Genomic DNA, 24,489 nt, shown 5'->3' on the forward strand with positions numbered 1-24,489 from the left:
CTCTCTCTCTCTCTCTCTCTCTCTCTCTCTCTCTCTCTCTCTCTCTCTCTCTCTCTCTCTCTCTCTCTCTCTCTCTTCTGCGCCATCTTCCACTTTTGTGATTGATGATGCGTCCTCACCACCAAAAAGAGGAAGATGGTGCAGAGGATGGAAGGGGTCGGCTTCGGACTCAAAAGATGGCGTAAAAGGAAGATGTAAGGGGTCGATTTCGGATCTATAAGTCTCATTTCGCATCTGCTTGCGATTTCGTTTTTGAATCTTCTTTCTTTATAACCAATTGGTTCAAGTTTCAATCTTTTCTAAATCTCCTTTCTTTTTATAACCAATTCGTTCAAGTTTCAATCATTTCTCGGAGTGTAGCATCTCTAAATTCAGATTTGGGCGAAAAGTTGGTCAGATCTGTAAGTCTCATTTTGCACCAGCACAGATCTGACGCAGATCTCTGCGTTCCTTTATTGGGCCGGTGTTTGCGGCCTATAAAGGTTTATTGGGCCTGTTGGTCCAATTGTTGTTTTTAATTTCTACCTTATTATTTTTTTAAAATACAACGTTATCATTGTTTTTTGTGTTCTGAGACTGTAGTTATTGGGCTCAGGCTTGGGCCTGTCTGGTATTTTTAATTTATTTTTACAAAAATAAAATCAAAATACATTGGGCTTCAGAAAGCTTCAACTTTTGTTATTGGGCCTGTTGGGTTGTTGTGTCCATATTGAAGGATAATCTGTTTTAATTGTTGGTTTTGTAGTTGCAATATTATCTGTTTAAGATCATAAGGTATGGTGATGTTTTATGCTGGTTTAAACTGCATGTGGTTAATGAAGCTTATGAATGTTGTCTAACTTTTTAATTGTTTTCAGTTTCCCTCATTGTTTTCAGTTGCTCTCTAACTTTTCTCTTCTTGTTTTTGGTGTCTTGTTTTGCAACCAGACGGGTTCTACCTTGCCTCCTCCTCCTTCCATGTTGGTATGGTTCCTGCGTGATTTTTTTACTGTTTGCAGTTTCATTCGGTGGTTTCAATCACTCTAACTTTTCTTTAATTGCTTTTGTGCAGCGTCGAACCAGTTGGCCGTTCTCTGTGGAAGACGTAGAAGCATTGGTGCAGCCTGTATAGGTCCATGGGACCGGAAGGTACACTATTCTTTACTGTTTAAACGTCATTACATGAAGGTTATACAAGGGTTGAATGATATAAGGGGCTTTAACCACATTTCTCATTCTGCATGTGGCGTGTTGTTAAATTGTGTGCATGTGAGAACGCAGTTCATCGAACTTCTGTGGATTTGAAGGTAATAACACAGAAGTTCGATGATCTGCGTTCTCAAATCCACACAAATTAACATCACGCCACATGCAGAATGAGAAATGTGGTTAAAGCCCCTTATATCATTCAACCCTTGTATAACCTTCATGTAACGACGTTTAAACAGTAAAGAATATTGCACCTTTCGGTCCCATGGACCTATACAGCCTGCACTAATGCTTCTACTTCATTCACAGAGAACGGTCTCTTGGTTCGACGCTGCACAAAAGCAAGTAAAGAAAAGTTTGAGAGTGATTAGAGCCACCGAATGAAACTGCAAACAATAAAAAAAAATAAATAAATAAAATAAAATCCTCGAGGTCAAAGCGGCCAACTTTATTTTTAGAGACACGGAGGAGTCCAGGCTCGGCTTGGACGAGGATGAACAGTACTATCGAGCCAAGCTGATTCCGGCAGCTGAATCATTCATACAAGCTTTGGAGGAAGCGAGTCCACCTGATGATGATGAATTGGAGTGTGCTATTTGTATGGATATATTTGCACAGAAAATGTTTGCCGGCATTACTCAGTTGCCCTGCTCACACTATTATCATCCAGATTGCATTGTCCCGTGGCTCCACATCAATCATGTCTGTCCTACTTGTCGACACCCTTATGCTCCATCTAGCTAGCTGCTGCTGCATAACCAGCTGCATTGCTGCTGCCACTATGTTATGTTTCTCCTCAGAATTTCATTTCCATGTTTTTGCTGCCTTGATCATCCATCTTCTTTTGTATATCTATCTATCTATCTATCTAGAAAAATTTCTAACTTTGCTTCAATCTACACGAAATGTGTGCTGTTTAAATCTTCCGATTTTTTGTTTGTTTGCTCCTGGATGTATTCATACGAGTTCTTTCACAAATGACTCTGAGTCTCCTAATACTAAGGCTTTACATTTCTGCAGGCAAAATAACATTTCCTTAAAACTCTCATTGGACGGAATTAAATATTGAGTGTTGAACTTTTATAGGGGAAATATTCTCAAAACATTAAAAAAAACTGACCTGACGGTGAGCGTTTTTTGGGGCTTGGAGATCTTGGCTGTCAGGTATGTATACTATGTTGATAGTGTTTTTCCAAGATCATGTATATAGGTCAGGTGGAAATTCTGCCTTCTACAGTTCAATTTATTGACATAATGGGAATTCGAGTTGGAAAGTTTTCTTGTGTACAGCATTGGGAGGAATTCCTCTTTCAGAAGTAAGCATTTTTTCCTACTGCTTTCTTTTGTGGATAAACATGTGTGTCATAGAACTCTTACAATCTGTATTTACTGTTTACAGTGCACACCTATAACCATTGATGTTGGCAGGTTGCTGAATGATGAGTTTTACACTGGGCTTACAGGTTTAATGTTTTTTTTTTCCTTCATCTCTATCGTCTTTTTTGTTTGACAGCATGGAAATATGTGATTTTTGGAAACTAAGGTGGTCTGCAGAGCTTTGTGAGGAATTCATGACTGCAGATGAATTATGGGGAGAAAGTTCTAGTTCAGGTATAATTTTCTTACTCTCAACTTGTTGCATATCTTGAACTTCTGATTATTTTTTTTTAACCAGTTTCGGGCATCAACTGACCAGGGTTTCTTTCTGCCATTTTATAGTTTGAAGATTATGCAAACCACAATGCTTTTGAACTGCTGTCCAAATACAGTTCAAGTCACCTTGTCTTAAATGATGATATGCAGGTAACATGGTCAGCTTCTTTCAATTCTTGTTAAAAACTTGCGTTTGGTTACAAATTTTTTTTCTTTCATTTTTATTCAGGGAACAGCATCTTCTTGGGGATTGGTCGAATGGATGTAGTATGTTTTGGATTGGATTTTATACTCGGACTGATTCTTGCAGGGCTGCTCAGTTGCGGGACGCCTTTTGCGAGACAAAACGGGACAAACCGCTCACAGCCATTAGATTCTAAATGAATTAATCTAACGGGTCTAATTGCAGCTTCAATTTCAACTTCACTGGTCATCGTCTTCTAACGGTCCTTCCAAAAACACTGCCGGTCTGGGCCCGAGCCCAGCCCAACACCCAATCAGACCATTATTTAGTCCACCCCACTATGTGCCTTACCCTAGTGAACCACATCCCAACGTCCGCCGTTTCTTCAATTTCGCCCATTTCACCTCCCTCCTAATCTGGGTTCCCTCTTCCATTCGACCATGGCACATCTCTCTTTCTCTAATCTGGGTTCTCTCTCTCTCTAATCTGGGTTCTCTCTCTTTTCAAGAGCTATCGGCGGAATTGCTGTCGGGTCGACGCTTCCCTGCTCCCAATCCTCCCATGTTCAGCCGCCTTATCACTCTCCTGCAATTTCTAAGAATGAGGAAAAGAAAAAAGAAAAAAGAAAAAGAAGCCACTGTGTTTTAATGGTGGGATGGGTGGAATCGGAAAGAAAAGAAAAGGTGGGTATGATTGTGCCTCTTTCTCCTTCCATGAATGTGTGGTTCCTGTGTGGTTTCAATTACTGTCTAACTCCCACTGGCGGAACCAAGGGCTCTCAGCCCCACCTTCTCCTAACCCGAAGACTCAATCCAGTCCTCTCAAGGTATCACTCTCTGCACTTCTTACTCTTTTGCACTTGTTATTAGCATAGTTCTGGTATTGTGACTGTGTGTGATGTTGTATGCTGGTTTAAATTTCACTAACCTCTTTCAATTTCAATTTTAGTTTAATTTTTTTTATTTGTTTGCTGAGCCTACACTGGATGTGCTTCCAGTCTAGGGTTCAGGGATATAGGGCTCAGGGATTCTAGGGTCTATTACCTGTGATCTGTCTTTCAGTTTCAGTTTATCAGTTTTAGGGATTAAAACTAGATTTCATTGTATCTGCCCTCATGGCTTAAAAATTGGTTCTGTATATTGACTTAGTGGACTATCTGCCTCCTAATCCACTGATTGTGAGGTGCTATTAGCTTAATATATATATATATATATATCTTATAATTGCAATATTGGCTTTATGATGCTTTTATACTCTGTCATATACGTTGTATTTTTTTTTTTACTGTAATTTTGATTTTAGTCTAATTTTCTACTTGTTTTTGGTTGCCCAGGCTGGCACTACAGGTGGAACTGCAGCAGGGAATGACTCTGCTCATAACGTACTAGTATAGCTTTGTGTATGTGCTATGTAATTCTGATACCATATGGTTGTGTGATTTTTGTTACTGTTTTAAATTTCAAACATTGTTTTTAATTTTAATTATAACATATTTTTACTTGTTTTTGGCTGCCTAGGCTGGCATTTCTGGTTAGGGCTTAGGGCCTCAAGGGGCTTTCTCCCTTTATAGAATTATAATGTTTTGCTAGACTTGTAGTGTATATTGATGATTTACTGTTTCTAGAATGAAGCATATGAATCCTGTCAGAGTTTCAAAGTTTGCCGAGTGTATCGTGATTGTGAGGTTGGGTTTCCGGTTTAGGTTTTTAGAAGTGTGGATGTTATGAACCTGCACTTGAGGCTTGATAATCCTGGTTTACTGTAACGCGAAGGACATACGGTTGTGTGATATTTGTTACTGTTTTAAATTTCAAACTCTGTTTCTAATTTTAATTATAACCTTTTTTGCTTGTTGTTTGGCTAAGCCAGACCTGTGCTGGGTCTACTACCTGTGTTGGGTCTGCCTCTGCTGGGAGCAAGGGCTCTCCTCCCAAACTATGAATATAGTTTTGTTTGTGCTGTCCTGGTTTACTAGTTATTTTCTGTGCTGTCTCTGTAACCTGATTTTTGTTTTCTGTCCTCATTGCTTCATATGTTTTATATTTGCAATATTGGCTTTGTGATGCTTTTATATCATCTGTTTATGTATGTGTGGAAATGATTGTGTGATGGTTTTATTACTGTAATTTATGATTATCGTCTAATGTTCTTCTCCCTCTCCCTTCCTCCTATCTCTTCTGCATCTGTTTTAATGACATTTTTCTCTGTTTTCAAACCACAAGGCTGGTGTTGATGCTTCAGCCCCACCTTCTCCCAACTTGGAGACTCAGTTCAGTCCTCCCGAGGTATCACTCTCTCTCTGCACTCCTTACTCTTTTGAACTTATTATTAGCTTAGATCTGGTATTGTGACTGTGTGATGTTGTATGCTGGTTTAAATTTCACTAACTTCTTTCAATTTCAATTTTAGTTTAATTTTTTTACTTGTTTGCTGAGCCTAGACTGGATATGTTTCCTGTCTAGGGTTCAAGGCTCCAGGGGGCTCTGCACCTTTACTCTGAATGATTTAACACTTTTTTTTGTTTATGTGCTTTGATTTGGTGGGAGGTCATGATCTACTGTTTTACTAGAATTATTGCTTAGATTGATGATCTACTGTATCTGGTGTGCATATATTTTGTTTTTGTTTTTGTATTCTAACGCACAAGTCTCAAGTCATCCGAACTCCTGCTTTTTTCTCACTCTTTATATGTTTTGAAATACCAGGCTGGAGCTTCAGGACCACCAGCCCCACCAATGGAGGTATGGTGATGTTTTATGTTGGTTTAAACCCCATGTGGTTAATGAAGCAAATGAATGCTGTTTAAGTTTCCCTCACTGTTTTCAGTGACTCTAACTTTTCTCTTCTTGTTTTGGTGTCTTGTTTTGAAACCAGACAGGTTCTCCCTCGCCTCCTCCTCCTCCTCCTCCTCCTTCCTTGAATGTAAGGTTCCTGTGTATTTTTTTACTGTTTGCAGTTTCATTTGGTGGCTTTAATTACTCTGTAACTTTTCTTTACTTGCCTTTGTGCAGCGTCGAACCAGGATGCGGCTGAAGAAACAGCATTACCGCACGCTGTTGAGGAATTTGGGACCGAAAGGTGGCATGAAGTCAAATCACGTGCGTTTCTAAATGTAGATCATTGAACTCCTAAGGATTTGAGTGACAAATGGAAGTCTTTGATTCGTACCGCAAAACTCTGTCCTGAGAAAAGAAGGGGAGTGCATCTTGCCCAGCATCTTCTGGACAGAGTATTGGTTGTCCAATGCAAGGGATCCATAAACCCTATACCTGAGGTGATGATCTACTTTGTAAAATTATTGTGTAGATTGATGATCTACTGTTTCTAGTGTGCATATAATGTCCTGCTAGAATTTTTGAGTGGATTGATCATTTACTGTTGGTTTTGTAATTGCCATAGGGAACTGTTTCTGCCCGGACTGAGGGCATTGTACCTCGCCAGGTCATGCATTTTCCTCAGGCCCCTCCCCCTCCCGAGCACATGGCTGTCGTTGAGGGATAGTCTGTTACCTCAGTCTATGGCAGTTTGCCTCTGGAGGTAAGATATTGTCTGTTTTAACCTTTATTGCCTGTAACCTACTGATAACTCCATTTGTCCAACTGTTATTGACTCGGGGAAAAGTAAGGAATGCAATGGATGGGAGGTACGTGTAATGTTAAATTTTATTTTTTTTTGCTGAATCTCTCTGCCTTATGGTGCAGATGGTTGCCAGTGAGGAAACCGGTGTTGCTGCTGTAAGTACATCATTTTGTTTTTGTTACTTGTAATTTCTGTTTTGCTAAAATTATTGTAGATTGATGATCTACTGTATCTAGTGTGCATATAATGTCCTGCTAGAATTTTTGAGTGGATTGATCATTTACTGTTGGTTTTGTAATTGCCATAGGGAACTGTTTCTGCCCGGACTGAGGGCGTTGTACCTTGCCAGGTCATGCATTTTCCTCAGGCCCCTCTCTCTCCCGAGCACATGGCTGTCGTTGAGGGACAGCCTGATACCTCAGTCGATGGCAGTTTGCCTCTGGAGGTAAGATATTGTCTGTTTTAACCTTTATTGCCTTTAACCTACTGATAACTCCATTTGTCCAACTGTTATTGACTTGGGGAAAAGTGAGGAATGCAATGGATGGGATGTACATGTAATGTTATATTTTATTTTATTTTGCTGAATCTCTCTGCCTTATGGTGCAGATGGTTGCCAGTGAGGAAACCGGTGTTGCTGCTGTAAGTACATCATTTTGTTTTTGTTACTTGTAATTTCTGTTTTGCTAAAATTATTGTGTAGATTGATGATCTACTGTATCTAGTGTGCATATAATGTCTTGCTAGAATTTTTGAGTGGATTGATCATTTACTGTTGGTTTTGTAATTGCCATAGGGAACTGTTTCTGCCCGGACTGAGGGCGTTGTACCTCGCCAGGTCATGCATTTTCCTCAGGCCCCTCTCCCTCCCGAGCACATGGCTGTCGTTGAGGGACAGTTTGATACCTCAATCGATGGCAGTTTGCCTCTGAAGGTAAGATATTGTCTGTTTAAACCTTTATTGCCTTTAACCTACTGATAACTCCATTTGTCCAACTGTTATTGACTCGGGGAAAAGTAAGGAATGCAATGGATGGGAGGTACATGTAACGTTAAATTTTATTTTTTTTGCTGAATCTCTCTGCCTTATGGTGCAGATGGTTGCCAGTGAGGAAACCGGTGTTGCTGCTGTAAGTACATCATTTTGTTTTTGTTACTTGTAATTTTTAAATTTTTTTTATATTGAATCTCCTGTTCTGTTGTGTAGATACCCGCTGCTGCTAGATACCCTCTTCAGTTTGAACCCCTTGTTCCCCGCTTTGACGCCCCAGATGCTGTGCATGAGGGGTACAACTTATACTCACTGATCTGTCTCAGTGATCCCTCTGTTCTGGAGTCCTTAAATGCTGCTGGGATAACAAAGATTGTGCAGTATCTGCGGGGCGCGTACAAGGCTGCTGACTTCAAGAAAGATAGTGTCTTAAGAAATCTGGTCAAGCAAATGGCGGGCCCGGATCCCACGGTTGGGCAATGCTTAGCAATGTGCTGCGACTCTTCAGCAGGAAGGATGCTGAGGACGATTGCACATTCATGTGACTACTTGGGACTGATGGTTGCGGAAGTTTTGGGGCTGCATAAGAGTAAAATTTTGGCAATGATAGAGGAGGATTAGTCTTGTTGTGGTCTGCGTCGCTAACTAGGTCTTATGAACACAGCGTTTGTATAGTTTAATGTGGTTAACTTCATTTCCACTGTTTTACTTTTGGGTAGTTTGTTCACAGCGTTTATATGTTATCCATGCTTGAAAAACCATTCATCATGTCATGCATTCATATACTAATCGTTGGCTAGATTCAAATTTGACACTCCATTTGATCCATTTGACAGTTCATTTGATCCTTGTCGTGCATTTAGATGAAAAGCTTTGTTTATTGTGCGCCTGCACTGAGGCTCTTCCTACAAATTAAGAACACAACAAATAGGCAAATGATAAGACAAAAGCAGAGACTAATAGAGACCCTATTATCTGATTGATTGGGCCCGTAAGACAAAACTAACAGTTTTTTTATATTTTCTACATATAAAGAAATAAAACTCAGAATCTTTAAAAAATTTATATATCAAATCTAACAATATCTTTATTTTAAATATTTAAATATTTATTACAACAACAATCCTCATTTATTATAATATAATAATAAGTATAAAAATATAAAAGTTTGTTTTGTAAAATAAATTATGTTTTCTTTCTTATCTTTGAATCTTGAAGAATGTGCAACATTCAATTCTTCTTTCCCTAAATATTTTTAGGGAATCTGTAAATATAGGAAATGAGATAAGAAAGCTGTTGGAGTGGAAAATGACTCTATATTCCCCAAACTAGAGAAAATCAAAGAATTTAGTGAATCTGTTGGACTTGCTCTAATAGAGACCGGAATGAGACTAATAGAGACCCGAATATAAGATTTTGATTGGGTTCACGCATAGACTCTTCCTAAAAAAATTTATACACAGAACAAACGGTACTCGTCGGGGGTCAATTCTTTCAAAAGTATGGTTTTCAATATATTTTTTTCTCAAGTTGCGCGTATTTTAACATTGTTTTTGCTTTTAACGTATATCTTAAGGCTTTTTAACGGTGTGTTTGGATGCAGATGAATTTCCGGGAATTTAATCAAAAATAGAGAATTCTCATTTTCTTAGGATTGTTTTTTCCGTTTGGATTCTTATCCTATGAAATTAGCAATTTTCACCGAAAAATAATTGTGAAATTTAGAAGCTTAAATTCCCCACTTGAATTTGTCAGAAAACATGTGTCAGTTATCAATTCTCTTGATTGAGATTAATCTAAATATAAATTATTATTATTTTAAAACTTTACGTCATGAAATCGAAACAACGGACTTCTTAATTAATGGAATTTAAATTCATGGAATTGTAATTCCCATGATTTTAAAATTTCTATGAAAATTGAAATTACTGTATCTAAACACAACATAAGAGTAACCTTTAATTTCTTCAATCAATTTCTATTACATTTTACAGGACATTTCAAATACATGCACTTCTGAAATTACTCTACAGAAATAAACCTAATAACGCATACAAGACACTGGATCTAATTAACATATCACACATGAGGCATCACAATTTTTTTTAGTAGTTTATTACCGTTTATTACCACATATCAGACACACAGCTTACTGCATCACTCATGATCCTGGTACCCATATTACTATTAGTCATACCAGCAGCATTTCCGAGTCCCATACCCGAGTTCTGACCAGATACTGCAATTCCAGCATATGAGGTATCGTCTCCATGAATGGTAATGGTTGGCGACACATGTGCTACACCGCGCAAAGTATGAGGATTAAGCGGTTGTGGTATGCTCAAATGACCTTGAAGAAGTTGGTTGAAGCTAGAGGTTAAAGAACCGCGAGCAACCATATCTTCAGCTAGCTTCACCTAAAATCAAGATATATGACAATTATACATTCATTTACATTTTACATCTCTCACCTGGTAATTCTATAATTACACAGACAACATAGTATTAATGTGGTTATTTTCTATTTTAATTATATTCTTCTCATTTTCACCATCATAGTTTTGGATAGTTTGTTCATAAACATAAGTTTCTGTTTCAAACCTATACCTTAGCTCTTAAAGCTTCCACATCTGATTTCAGCACTCTATTGTTTGTATCAGCATCACGGTACTGTTGAGAAGCATCTGTAAGTTGCCTGTATAAGGTTGAATTTTCTACCCTCAGTATATCAACCTGAAAGAAAAACCAAAATTGAGCTTGCAGATCAGACAAATTGAATCACTCAATGAACAAGTACAAACTTAAACAGCCAAAAAAAAAAAATTGAATCTCATTAGTATGGGAATTTGACAAGATCATATTCTGGACTGGAAATGACTTGTGGTAAGTGGTAACCACTAGAACAGAAAAGATCAATACCTGCCCCTCGAGTTCTTGCAGATGTTGTTGCTTTCTTCTTCTAGATCGCCTAGCAGACTCCCTGTTCGAGACCATCCTGCAAAGTCATGTTGGATCAACTCGCATGTGTTATGTATACTATCTCAATCTCTAAAGCAAAACTTGCAAAACAATATGAAAGGATTTTATGAAATACCTTCTGATACGTTTAATATCAAGAGGGTCTGTACTGTCTCCACATGGACCGGCTTCTATATCAAAATCATCCTCATCTGACTGATCTCCAGATGAACCGCTGGTGGCTCCTCTTGCTTGGTTATCTTGGCCAACTGGGTTAGCAGCCGATGTGGGAGTTCCAACTGTAAATCAAACACATCAAAATACCATGTCAAAAATCAAGATAGAAGTAACATGTCCGTGTCAAAGTGATACACGTACGTTAGAATACCAGTAAACAGACTCAGGAAGCTAACACAAATAAACGTGCATGTTCGATGTTTCGCAAACCATACCACATATGGATGACTGGGAATCCATGGTTGCTGAGATGCTGGAATTCTTGGGGGTGAGATTCTGAGGGCTTAACAGGGTTTCCATCAGTCCATTACTGCTTGAAAAACCATCCATTATGTCCTGCATTCATGGAATCCATATATACACTGTGAATCGTTTAGCTAGCTTCAAATTTGACACTTCATTTGATCCTTAAACTTTTGGTTATAGTGCCTCTTAACCTACCCATGAGGTTCTTGTTACAAATTAAGAATATAACAAAAGATTCCAGAACAACCCCAGTTTTCGAAATGGGTACAGAGGAGAACAGAATTTCGTCTTCAATGGAGAAGAGAGGAGGTCGTGAGACTTTATTTTGCACATTAGGGACGAAAAGTCACAATTACGGACTTATTACGGATACGTATCCGGCCGCATCGGCTGGTATCCGACAGTATATGGGTGTTTCCGGCCATTCCAGCGCGTATCCGGTGGGTTGTAGCTTAATAATTTGTTGTCGGATACATCTTTATACCGCCCGATACGCGTCCGATACGGACAGATACGTATCTGTAAATAAACATAAACTGGATAATGGGGGCAATAGTGACTTTTCTCCTTGACGTAATAATGTTATGCTTCTGTTCAGAGGAACTGAATTGGGCCTCTATATAATTGCTGGGCTCACGCAAAGTATCCACGTACAGAAACCTTCTATTGGGCTATTATTAATTTATTATTGTGCTATGGTTTTGGGCTTTATGGTTTATCTTAAAAAGAATATATGGTTTTGGGGTTAAGTGGTTGACCTTGCTCGTGCATGATATAATAGTATAATACACGTGTTTCTTAATAAACTGATATATGCTTAATTAATTAAGCAAAAACATAATTAGGCAAACATTCCTTTTCAATCTACGACTGGCATCTATATATAAATTACTCAAATCATTTTGTCATATAAGATCCAAGACATTCTCAAACAAAAAAAACAAAAACAAAATTAGATCCAAGCCAACCACGTCATCAGAGTGCATGAAACGAAGACACGTGGCACAAAAGCAGACTTTGGGGCAGGTGAGACTAGAAAGTAACGAGTGTGACTAACCCGGTTCTTGAAAGCGAAAGTGAGATCACCGGAGAAAAAATCTCCCGTTTCGGCAAAAAAATCTCCCGTTTCGGCAAAACTCCGGTCGTGGCTCTCGGCGGTGACACCTCGGGCGATCTTCTGGAGACACTCCTCGAAGTCCAACTGCGACGGGCTTCGCTTCAAGTGATCACCGCCACATGAAGACCCGAACATGGTGTGGGAGTGAACCGCGGCAGAGTTCCGCTCCATTTCGACTACCTTGCTCCGGCGAGAGAGAACGGAGACTAAACTAAAGAGTAAAGAAAGAGAGAAAGGGAGGTAGTGAGAGCATAGAGTCGGGTATAAATAGCGAAAGGTTGGGGCTAAGCAAAGTACGTCGTCAGCGCAAAAGCAAAGTGGGCGGCACATGAAGTTAAAAGCTGGACGTAGTCAGATTACCAAAACAGCCTCGTTCGTTTGCCGTGGCCTTTGGGGATCCATGGGTGTTGTGGTGATTTCGTATGGGCGGGTTCTTCGTGTGCAAGTAATGCGATTTACGTAGCTTTTCGCCTTTTCTGTATGATTTAGCTTTGTTAATCTGAACCGTTGATTCTAAGAATCTTACAAGGATCTGACATGCTGATTCTGCCACGTAACAAGCTGATGGATGTGGTGGGACACCTGAATCTGATTTTCCGGCTTCTCTGTTTACTTGAATGAAAGTTAACCCTGATGTGTTTTCTCAACTAAAAAATAAAATAAAAGTAGATAGGTAACCCAAATGATCAAGTTAACCCTTGTCTCTGAAGTATGTTCTAGGCAAATTCCTTTTGTAAACCTAATGAAGATTCTCTAGAATGTTTATGTTCATTTCTTATTTTATTAAAATTAATAAAATTAGTGTTAATCGAATCGAATGTATTTTAAATATATAATACATAAGTTAACTTTACACGACAAGTGAATTACATATCGATCAATTTAGTAGGAAATTAGGGAAAGTTAGGAAAAGTTAACCCTGATGTGTTTTCTCAACTAAAAAATAAAAGAAAAATAGCTAGGTAACCCAAATGATCAAGTTAACCCTTATCTCTGAAGTTTGTTCTAGGCAATTTCCTTTTGTAAACCAAATGAAGTTTCTCTAGAATATTTATGTTGATTTCGTATTTTATAAAAATTAATAAAATTAGTGTTAATCAAAAAAAATTTACACGTACAATACATAAGTTAAATTTACACGATAAGTAAATTACATATTGATCAACTTAGTAATTAACTATTGAATGGGATGACAGATTACAATGGAGACTTGAGATTTGGAGATGAATATCTAGAATACAACACGTACATATATATATATATATATATATATTTATATATACAATATTGATCAGGTGCGGACGTCCGCATCAAAGTTTTGGTGCGGATTTCTATTTTTACACCACTTCCCGATCGAATTTCCTCAAATTTCTTTCTAAACATATCTAGATCATCTTGTGTAGATCATCTCTGCAAAATTTCAGCCAATTTGGTTATCGTTAAGGCCCTCAAAATCGAATAACAAATCGACGGCCTGTATTCTGTCCGGTTCAGGTATATAACTAGAAAAACGCAAGTTTGAGGGCCTTAACTATCACCAAATTGGCTGAAATTTTGCAGAGATGATTTACACAAGATGATCTAGATATGTCTATAAAGAAGTTTGAGGAAATTCGATCGGAAAGTGGTGTAAAAAATAGTGTAAAAAATGAAAATCCGCACCAAAAATTAATAGGGATCGATTCTTAAATATAATGATGGTACATTACGTGTTTACTAAACTAGATATTTATTGGAGCACACATTTCCCTACAATGTCTATGTCATAGTTCTGCTGTTTCAATTTGATGGGTCATTGTCCATAGAAATTACACACGGTTTACTATATGATTTCACTCATTGTAGTAGGCTTAAGTCTAATACTAACTATAATTGAATATATTGTTTTGAAGACGTACATCATTTGCTAGCTATTCAATAGTTTACAGAAGCAATGGAGTTTAGGCCAGTGCGTATTAGCACGAGAAGCTCAAACCCATGAAATGTGGTTGGAGTCTTGTCAATCAGGTGATGTAACAAGTAGAAGAAAGCTAGTGTGCACGACAGCACGAGTATTACTGAGACGCACTTCACATTGGATCCTCAATATATAGAACTATATTAAAGTTCTGGTTCAATTCCACTCTTGTGATGAGTATGGATCAGAGAACTTTGATCAAAAAATTAAAAAGCCTATTCCTTGATTAATCAGGTGGATAAGCTCGTAGCCTTTAAACTAAGATGACCCTCCAATGAAATGCAGTCAAAAACCAATAAAGATTTCAATCTATTTGAAGCAATTAAGCGTATAAAGAAGAGGGCTAGCTTTTGGTGATGCAAATGTGTTTAGCAGTAATTAGATTGGATTATTCAGATTAATAATGAGATCACAAAGCAATGAGGGAGCTTGATTTGGACAAGCACCGCCCGTTTGGAAAAACAAAGTAGCTGATAGCTAGATCGAAGATGCATCACTACACAGAAAAGGTTTAACTTTCTTTAATTTGAGCATTAGGGTTCTAAAGCGATTCCTTTGCTTTTTGCATCACTTTTATTTTACTCATATGATCGAAGACCAAGTGATACCTAACTTTATAAGGTCCCGTGAATTATCGGCAAACGTCAGAACCACCATGATCGTTCGAGCTAAAGTAGCCAAGTCTGGTTCTCTTTGCAGAGATATAAAATGACCAAGTGGAAAAAAAGAAAACCACAAGCTTGATCATGGTGGGAATGCTGAAATGAATAGACTAGTCATGTTCATCTGTTTCTGTTTATAGGAATACTTAGAGCACAAGGATTTGCTTTCTTCTAATTTTGTCCAGGCTAGGCCGTCTTTTTTCTACCATATAGTTCTTCATTGTATACCATTCCTTTAGAAAAGTAGGGATTAGGCTGAAGAAAGGAATTGGGGTCGATGGTAATGTGATTAGTACTAAATATAATATACATGAGATTGGCTTATATATAGTGAGAATTGAGTTGGTGGTGCTGTTGGTTCTTGCATGATAGGGCCATTGGTTCATTTTCAAGCATTCATAGATTCATGCTACGATTCTGTGATTTGTGAAATGGTTTTTCTACTTAGATGTTGTGCTAAGAGCACCAACCTCAGCTAGTAAACCGAAATGATCACATTAATCATAATGATTCTATTCCAAAATAAGAATGTCGGTCGTTTCCTACAAAAAAAAAAAAAAAAAAAGAATGTCGGTATATGTCAAAAGGGCCCATATATGGATCAAACCACAAGCAGATTAGCATACTTTTCTGGGCCAAGCCCAACACACACATCTGGGTCTGGAGATTTCCAGTCACCACCTTGCCAACGTTTGAAAGTGAGCAAAGGCTCGATCATCCGCATTGAAAGGTTGAATCTTCAAAAGCAGCTTTTGGCTTTGGAAAGGTTTCTGAATGGAAGCTGTAGTTTAAACTGACAGGTCGCCGTCCACAAGAAGTAGCTTATCATCTAAGTTCCTCACCTTTGTGGCAAAGCTTGTGAGAAGGGTCACAGCTTCTGTATGCTCCTTATGTTCCATGATGATTTGCAACTGTTGCTTTAACTGGAGGCTGAGGAAGGTTTCTGTGCAGCTCCATATTCCACCCTTTCCTTGCAGAAAACAATCTGGAGACCAAATGTTCCTGGTACTACCACAACCGAGTCGACATTTCTCTGGCATTTCCTCAGGTTAAGACATACTAGCGGCATGTTATTAGCTGGTAATGGAAACACAATGAAATGAGACATCTGTTTGTTCAATGTAGGGCAGTAACCATCCAGTTCAACTTGACAACATCAAACATGTGACAACAAAGACATTAGCACAGAACATGTAGTATATTGACAAGGTAGCACGCTTTGATCATAAGTAAAGAACATTGTTACTTTAAAACTCCTGAAGAGAAAAACAATAAGCCTTCATTTCTTTAATAGTATGGAGTACAAAGATACAAGACTATCTGTTTCATAGGTGGTATGATTCAATTTAGTACAGGTTATACAGCAGCCAACCAAATCCATTTTGACGACAACATCAAACATGAGACGGCAAAGATTAGCAGAGAACATGAGAATTACATTGGCAAGGTAGATAATGCTCATAACTACAGAACTTGTTACTTTAAAGTTTAAACTTGTAAAAGAACCAATATACATGAACAAGGAAAAGCAGACATCATTCCGTAGTGCTACTCTATTTTGATCTAAAAACCGAATTTCTGTTCTCCCTGAAAAAGAAAAACCAACTATGATTGATCACAAAGCACCAATTTTCCTCCTTTTTGACACAGCCCTTGTTCACCAACAGAGTTGACAACCTTTCCATAACTATACCTCAGAGGCATTCTCCCCAACACCCTATGAAACTGACCTATACACTCCCCTCTTCTCTTCCTATGCTTCTCTTTCCTACTACTTAAACCCACTTGCGCAACCTCCCCATTCAATCCTCGCCGTCCTTCACCATCCCTATTGTCATGATCATTGCGTGCATCCCCCCAATCCCTGACCCTCTCAGCGCCAACCAATATAGGTCCGGCATTGACCTCATCTGCAATCACAAAGTTCATTAATATGTCCTCGCAATTATGCATCTTATCCACAATCTTCCTCATGTTGGCCATTACAGTCCCTCCTGCACAGCTGTACTGAAACAAGTACTGACTTTTGAAAATCATAAACTTAGTGAGCATGATTGAATACTTGTCTGGATGCACAGTGTAAATCCATTCTTTCTTTGATAAGTCTATGTCATGTGATCTGACAAAGAACCCAATGAGACGATCAGGGTTTGCTCCCCACATTCTAAATGCAAACTCAAAGGATTTGGGATCAACCTCAACATCATCATCACACACCAACACAGCTCGGGTCTTAATTAAGGGTCGGGGGAGGAACCGGTTATTGAGACTGTTTGATGATTGACAGATTAAGGAGATGCTATTGAAGCCAAATGAGGAATGTGTGAGATTGTTGGCAAGTTGGGCCAAGGTTTGGGATGGGGTTGAAGGGTTTCCCCAAAGGACTAGAATTGATGACACCAAAGAGGATGCAGCATATGCAGTGACAATGGATTGAAGGAGAGGGATGCGTGACTCAGAGTATCCATTGATGAGGACCGTTAGCTGGTCAGAGCGGAGAGTTCTTGGGTCCTGCTGAGCTGTACGGTCACAGTGATCAGAGGAAATGATACGGGAACAAAGCACAAGAACATCCCAAGAGTAGAAGAAGAATAAGAAGCCAAGAATCACAAAGGTTGTTCGCACACAATTCATCTCTATAGAGTGATTCTAACTCATTACAATGTTTGCATCAACCATGGTCAGAATCATCATAAGAGTGACTCTAACCTTTGTATATTAGAACTTGCAAACACCAACATTACCCTGACCGCACTGACAAACAGACCAAATTCCCCTCAGTTATCTACCTGTTGTGAGAAGACCCAAATCAAGATTACCACACTGCAGCAAGTATCAACACATTCAAAATTATTTTGTGTAAAATATAGAAAGCTATAAGACAGTAAATCTCCCAGATACAATTTAATGTAGAAAACTAGCAATCATTTCGATTCATATTTCCCAAACAAAGAATGGTCTATGATCACGAGTAAGAAGTTTCCAAGAGACAACAACAACAACAAGTTGCAAAACAGTCAGATTCAAAAGAAGAGGACACCCAAGTTGGTACCTGATCACTGAGCAGGATCGCAGTGAGAAGCTTCAGACGCAACCTGCCAACCTGGGTTCTCGTGCAAAGAAGAAGGAACGTCGATCTGGTCACCCGGTTTCCTCAGATTTAAAAATGCTCTCGCTAAATAAAAAGATTTTATATTTCAGCTCCAACGGCGCCGTTTTGGGATCTCGATTTTCAAAAAGGAAATGGTAAAAACTTTTTGAGTTAAACCGTGAGAGCTATGGTAAGTTGGTAACGGCTCTCCGGCCTCTCCCACTCTCGCCTCCACAACTCAATCACTCGATGAACTCATTTCTCAATGTCTTATAACCGGCGCATTTGTGTCTCGTGTGACCTATAGATTATAGAGTCGGAAATTCTCGCATCCGTCACTCATTTCGCTCTGTTGACTCTTCTCTTATTTACTTTATATAAATCGATAAACTTAAGTCTCACCACTCTCATATGACTCATGAGGTCGGAAATTCTCTCCTTTGATCTATCACTCATTTCACTCCGTCTCTGATCCGTACTTTATAAATCAGTACACTTATGTCTCGTGTGACCTATGTGGTTGTTTGAAAAATACTTCTCCTTTATTTTATATTTTTTATTTAATGTAATGTTGGTACACAGTCATTTCCTTTGCTCGATGAAATGCAAGCATGCTCAAAATTTAGTAAAGCAGGAATGGATCGATTCGATCATACTTGAATATTCATGGAAATCAAAGGAGATAACAAAGCATTTATACAAAAATCCTTCAAGCTGCCGTCTTATCTTTCATTTTCTTGTTTTAATTCAACTAATTGATCATGCATGCACCAAATTAACGTCCTTGATCATGAGTTGGGACATTGGCATATTCAAACGAAATCCGAATCATTTCCAGAAGCATCCATGTTCTTTCCTTTCTGATCAGGGCTTCTAAGCACAAAATCCAAATTGTAAAGCATCGGCACCAAGGTAATGGAGCACAAGAACACCAGCACCGGACCAAAAATCCAAAGCAGAAGAGGTAGTGCTGCGTAGAACAGCCTGTTCCCCACCGTGTTCAGAATGTAACCTTTCTCTAGAAGCTCCGACACGTACTCGGGGGTCACCGGAGAAGTAGGGTCTTGAGGACTGTTGATGAGGATGTTCACTTGATTTATGAACCTGATGGAAAGCGAGTGACACATGAAGGAGAAGAGGAAAATGGTGAGTAGGGTCACGTATTTGAGGGCCACCATGAACTCCCCGTGAGCGCCGTAGACGGCATCGTTCAGCGGCTTCTTTACACTGTACGTGCTGCTGATCACGGCCGCCAGGCCGGAGCAGAGAAGGATCGACGTGGTGGCCATTAGGGTTGATCCCATGATCGTGTTTCGAAGGGTTTGGACTGCCAGGATGTTCTTCTTTTCATTGTCCTGCCAAAGACGTATAAACAGAGTTAGATTATACGTACAGATCAAGATTCAAGAACCGTAGTCATCTATACGTGTTTATCTAGTGGAGAATCCGTAGTGAATGATTAAGCAGGAAAACTTGCATTTACGTCTTTCATTTGACTAGCTACTTAAGCAGTACTACTATGTACTACTGATGAAGGATCTGACGTGGGAAGCAATAGAGAAGCTAGCTGAGTGGATTTGTAAAGTGGAAGAAAGAACAAATGGGGTGCATGGTGTCTGTCCTGCAATTAGGTCGAGTTATCTCATAACTTATCCAATAACTTGTGCTTGTCTATCTGCCTAAATGTTACTATCACATACTTAATATTCTTCTAATACCAATAAAAAAAAACACTAAGAGGAGGAGAGTCGTGAATATGCAATGCACAAATTGATAATCACATCTACCTCTAGATCATGTTTGATATGATCATAAGTATTTCTTAGTTTTTTTTTTTTTTTTTTTTTTTTCGCATCCAAAATGAATTGGCAGTAGATGAAGTGATTCGAATCATTTTAAACTCATACACAATATATTAGATGCCAATTTCTTCATAATCTGGCTTAAAAGATCCACATATTACTTCCTCACGATCTTTGGCTAAAAGATGCTGATTAACTGAGTACCATGACCAATATTCTAATGAAGAAATCAGAAGAGAACGAGTGCATGTCACCCTAATACATGCCTATGTAAAAGTTGCTTACATGCTAGTGATGCTACATATTTGTGAGAAAGACAAATATAACGTACGTACGTTGTATCCTAGCGCCTCTAAATCACACAATCAAATTACAGCTTATAGTTGATGGATCAAAAGCTGTATGACAATAATGAAAATAGTTGAGAAATATAGTGGAAATGAAAGATAATGAACTGAATAGCAAGTAAAAGAGTAGTGTCTGCAAGTAGCTATCAATCTTAGACAGGTACCTTGATCATTGCAGAAACCCATAATCGTCTTCCTCTGGTGTTTATGCCGATGATAGTAGTCTCGGGTTTAGTACGAACATTGTGCCACAACCATCCATGATAACCAGCCATTATCAGAAACCCTAGAGGAACCAGAATCACATCCAAATAGCATTTTCTCCATTCCATGATTCTCTCTCTGCTTCTTCTTCTTTCTCTCTCAACCTAGCTGGGTGCTTTTCCTCCTCTTGCTCTTATAATATGAGATATATATAGCGTGGCCTTCAGTTTCCCTCCACTATAGTGCGTGCCTGGGCTCTCAGCTCTGAATATACAAATACGAAATGAATGTGGACTCGTTTAACTGCCTGGTTCAGTAGTCCAGAGCTCCCCTATATATAATCCATGAGCACCGAGGAGGATGATAAAACATGAGCACAGCAACTAAAGTAGCATATGAGAAAAGCAAAACCCCCCACTTTATTGCTAAATTACAGACCTGAGTCTAATAACGTGGGATATATCATGCATATATAAGAAATGAGCTTTGCTTTTTCTCCTCTCTGTCCACCTTATATATAGCTACCTTTTTTTCTCTCCTTCTCTCCATTATGAGTACTATTTATCTTTCCACATTACCAGACATGAATCTAATAATGTGGAATTTCTTTTCGAACCAGATACGCCAATTTTGCCATGTTACGCCGATCCAGAGTTTGGCTTTGTCTACCTTATTGTGTTGTTTAAGTGCACCACACTATATAACCTTTGGCACGAATGGATTCGCACTTGGTGATTTGATTAGTCAGAAGTCAAGATATTAGCCAACAGAAATTAATGGATCCAACTAGAAATTAGTCTCCGGAGAAATTGGGTCAGAAACTAGCACTCATTGGCCTGATGATATTACTCTTCTTCTTTTTTTAATAATTAATTTGTTGGAAAAATATCACAACAACAATATGGAGCAACGGCCACACATTAGAGGTGTTGCATTCTTCTTTATGTGTGATAAGTTTGGGTATTAGTAGAGATTAGGGGAAAAATTGTCACACAAGTGTGGATTGCAACACCTCTAAAAGCCACTCTTTGTGTAACATTTACTCTATTTTGTTGTTGTGTGTCCAAGTTCGAATTACTTTCTCTTCACTATTAATCTGCAATTTATAAACATTTTCTTGAGGTGATTATCATTTATATATCCTTGCGTTTCTTGGCATGATATACAGGCATAAGTAATCATCGTTTAAGTATGTATAGGCTCATGTATAGCAAATTACCCCTCAGAAATCAGAAGTATCTGAAACCCTCGTCGTGAAACATCATCCCGAAATGGGTTGCACACATTTTTTTTCTGGGTATTTCTCAAGTTAAGGATGTTTTGAATTTCGTAACGACATTAACGTATTTGATGGATTCCACATTTTGGTGTTTTGATCTCTTCCACCAAAATTTCTATGGTATACGTTTACCGGTTTACGTTTAATTTATAAGCCAATGCAATGCAAGTGAGAGTCTGACAAGGAACAGCTAGATAGAGCACGCTTTGTTCATGACTCACCAAGGACTACACTCGCATATTATGTCGATCCGATCCCACTAATTTGAACCCGGCCGGGAAGGTTAAATAATCAGCAACACTAATTAATCAACATCATCATCCGCAAAGCCGTTTCACTCTTTCCTCGATCTTAATTTGCTACTTCTAAACTGCATATATATATTCTCAACCAAATTATTACATACAGAAGATCAAAGATCGTAAATTCGTAATCAGTTAGATTTATGCATAATGCAATGTCGTTAATCACAATCAATAACATGCAGCCACTGTAGCTGATCCTAGATGACATGGATTGGTTGTTGCAGCTAGCTAGGTCATATGACGATCTCTCTTAAGAAATATGAAGTACTTTTGATCTTCTGCGTACTTATAATATCTTAATTAGTGCTATCAAAATTAGTTTATTCTTCTTCCATAATTAAGTAGGAGAATACATGAACTTAGTTATAGTCTATGCGCCAGCAAGGAAGCAACTATGCCTAACAAAACACAAATATAGTTGTAATGTGCCGTTTTTGGTCATGCCCGTCTCTAGCTATATCATTATGTCCAGTTAATTAGGAAACTATACTTAATTATAGTTAATTTTGTATGCAACTCTAGACAATACTGAGTGTAAATACATGTAATCAAGACCATCACAATCCATCAAGCTATGTTTTACTCTCACATTTCATCATTATAAGTATAGCAGTGGATTCCACTTTTATTTAGTCAGTATCTAACACAAACCGAATGTTTGAGACTTCACCTCTGTTATATCAAATTAACCAACACTATGCAGAAAGAAAGACATGATCATCAAGGAAAAGATATGTAGTACGTAAAGCATGAATGGGACACATGAATCAATCGCAGACAGCACTCTATACTAGTCCAAAGTAGAGAAAAGGCAAATCTTTATGATGATCTGGGCAAGCTAATCAAGGTGTATACGGGTCTCACTTTGTCAAAATGTGACATCGCGATCGTCTCTGTCCTTTAAATTCCATGTTTGATCAACGAGCTAGTCCAAGCATTATATTCCTAGTGGGATACACACTGATTTACTAAGGATAACAAATAAAAATAAACTCAGAATTAACCAATAAACTGGAAGACAAAAAAAACATGCATGTCCTCCATGCATAGACTTAAAAGCAAAATCAAACCCTAAAATTCTAATAAACAAAGAGAAATTTCATCCATACATGGTACTAATGTTGTCTCTGATGACCAAAAAGAGGAGTCAAATCAGTGGGATATAATGGGGTGCCTTAAAATGTGGGTGACCAACATTGCTTTGCGATCCACCTAAGGCCACTGTGTGTAACTAGTGCTCCGAGGAGACCAGACATGGTAGAAGCAAATCCAAGCAGCTTCATAGTTCATAGTTGTAGCTAGCTGCAGTCTTCTTACTCGACCTTGCTTTGAAAAGAGGGGTCAGATGGCCTTCCTCTTTTCTTATGTTTATATATTTCTGGTGCAACATGTATGTGACCATTCGCGTCTAGTGCTCCAATATACCTAACTTGGAAGAACCGCCACCATCTTTTTATCTCCAAAAAAATCCCACTGATATGTGAGGAGTAGTCATTTAGAAGAATATTCTACTGAAAGATTCTAATGCACAGTTAATTTCTGGAGATTTTATCCAAAAGCAAGCCAATAAGGCATCTCATTCAAAAGATGTCATATTCAGTGTATAGAGAGTTCATGTTTTACTAAAGATAACAATTTTCTTTAGTATTTGGCTCTATCATAACAACTAAAACGAACTTAATTTGGTGACGCATTAACAATTGGATTTTCATAGAGTGAAAGTCTTTAGTTTTACACTTTCTAGGCTTGCGAGCAAGTGAAAGACCTTACCATGCATGCTCCCATTGCAAATGAATACGAGAGGAATAGTAACCTACAATGTTATGGTTTGAAATATTGCAAAACCGAAAGAAAAAAAAAACAGGTTGGTTGGGGACTTACGGTTTGAGTCTCAAACCCTTCTGAGCTAATTCAAACCGCGACAACACTAAATTAATCGATGTTGTTCAAACCTTCCAAGTTTTTAGTTGATCTAATTTTTGAGCCCAGCCTGAACTTATGGGCCTCCTCATTTTTGAGCCCAACCTGAACTTATGGGCCTCCTCATAAAGATCCTTAAAGGCTAAGGATTCTGTTTCCATTTTGATAAGGTTTAATTTCCGAGGCAAGTTAATTAGGCAGTTCTGTATCAGAGTCGACCAGGACAGAGATCCATAGTCATGGCCGAAATGTCGTTGAACTATTCGAAGAACCAAGTTCCCACAAGGCAGAACCAACCGAAAGTATGGAGGAACCTCTTGGCTAGGGTATTAATATACACTAACTTTTCGTCATGAACCTTTCCAAAGGCTTAACTTGTTGGGTTTCTTCTTGATAATTACGTACAGTACTCGCAACCAGGTACAGGTTCAATCAGTGGTATGAAATTAAGCAGCAGAATGCGAATATATAATTATCTAGAGCTAGCAGAGCAACAGATTCATTCATGTGAATCGAAGCATGAAGCACGGACCCTATCTGAGGGATCGAGCAACTATGAGCCTTGCATGTGCCTGGAACTGCGCATGCATAAATAAATAAGCAAGAAACCCAGTGCTTCTAGGTTCTGTGTGCTCTCTGAAGCAGAGAGAAGCTCTGAAGCTGTAGCTGCAGGCATTGAAGTTGAAGACGATTGCTCACCCCAAGTCAATCATAACAGTGATCGATCGGTTTCTTATCCATTCATATATCATAACGACCTAGAAGCACT

At 38.5% G+C, this 24,489-nt stretch overlaps 6 protein-coding genes across 7 annotated transcripts in view; 2 read left to right on the plus strand and 4 right to left on the minus strand.

Moving 5' to 3' along the window:
* LOC101312889 (group 2 truncated hemoglobin YjbI-like) overlaps positions 1-24,489 on the minus strand; it is a 771,661-nt gene that overhangs the window by 52,583 nt on the left and 694,589 nt on the right. The window lies entirely within an intron of this gene.
* On the plus strand, positions 2,493-3,225 carry LOC101291302 (NADP-dependent malic enzyme 2-like). The gene is made up of 3 exons (XM_004291262.1): positions 2,493-2,799; positions 2,908-2,991; positions 3,071-3,225. Exons 1-3 carry the CDS (start codon positions 2,770-2,772, stop codon positions 3,107-3,109), a joined length of 153 nt encoding a protein of 50 aa, XP_004291310.1. The 5' UTR covers positions 2,493-2,769; the 3' UTR covers positions 3,110-3,225.
* LOC101302324 lies at positions 3,710-8,408 on the plus strand. Its single transcript, XM_004291214.1, has 13 exons — positions 3,710-3,851; positions 4,359-4,424; positions 5,248-5,310; positions 5,731-5,766; positions 5,900-5,947; positions 6,037-6,299; positions 6,425-6,562; positions 6,727-6,759; positions 6,912-7,049; positions 7,214-7,246; positions 7,401-7,538; positions 7,702-7,734; positions 7,812-8,408. Exons 8-13 carry the CDS (start codon positions 6,727-6,729, stop codon positions 8,214-8,216), a joined length of 780 nt encoding a protein of 259 aa, XP_004291262.1. The 5' UTR covers positions 3,710-3,851; positions 4,359-4,424; positions 5,248-5,310; positions 5,731-5,766; positions 5,900-5,947; positions 6,037-6,299; positions 6,425-6,562; the 3' UTR covers positions 8,217-8,408.
* On the minus strand, positions 9,530-12,385 carry LOC101302614 (basic leucine zipper 9-like). The gene is made up of 6 exons (XM_004291215.1): positions 12,094-12,385; positions 11,006-11,126; positions 10,690-10,852; positions 10,515-10,590; positions 10,203-10,328; positions 9,530-10,012 (listed from the first exon to the last, which is right to left on the minus strand). The coding sequence occupies exons 1-6, from the start codon at positions 12,322-12,324 to the stop codon at positions 9,722-9,724; spliced, it is 1,008 nt and encodes a 335-aa protein (XP_004291263.1). The 5' UTR covers positions 12,325-12,385; the 3' UTR covers positions 9,530-9,721.
* Positions 16,124-17,928, minus strand: LOC101310373 (exostosin-like 3-like). 2 transcript variants are annotated; one of them, XM_004291242.1, is made up of 2 exons: positions 17,825-17,928; positions 16,124-17,561 (listed from the first exon to the last, which is right to left on the minus strand). In XM_004291242.1, the coding sequence occupies exon 2, from the start codon at positions 17,404-17,406 to the stop codon at positions 16,378-16,380; it is 1,029 nt and encodes a 342-aa protein (XP_004291290.1). In that variant the 5' UTR covers positions 17,407-17,561; positions 17,825-17,928; the 3' UTR covers positions 16,124-16,377. The 2 variants fall into 2 exon arrangements, with proteins under 2 accessions (XP_004291290.1, XP_004291291.1); XM_004291243.1 differs by having other exon boundaries at positions 16,124-17,595; positions 17,825-17,864.
* Positions 18,426-20,558, minus strand: LOC101313473. Its single transcript, XM_004291253.1, has 2 exons — positions 20,177-20,558; positions 18,426-19,218 (listed from the first exon to the last, which is right to left on the minus strand). Exons 1-2 carry the CDS (start codon positions 20,342-20,344, stop codon positions 18,676-18,678), a joined length of 711 nt encoding a protein of 236 aa, XP_004291301.1. The 5' UTR covers positions 20,345-20,558; the 3' UTR covers positions 18,426-18,675.

The sequence above is a fragment of the Fragaria vesca genome, linkage group LG2 (genome assembly GCF_000184155.1).
Source record: "Fragaria vesca subsp. vesca linkage group LG2, FraVesHawaii_1.0, whole genome shotgun sequence".
Classification (NCBI taxonomy): domain Eukaryota; kingdom Viridiplantae; phylum Streptophyta; class Magnoliopsida; order Rosales; family Rosaceae; genus Fragaria; species Fragaria vesca.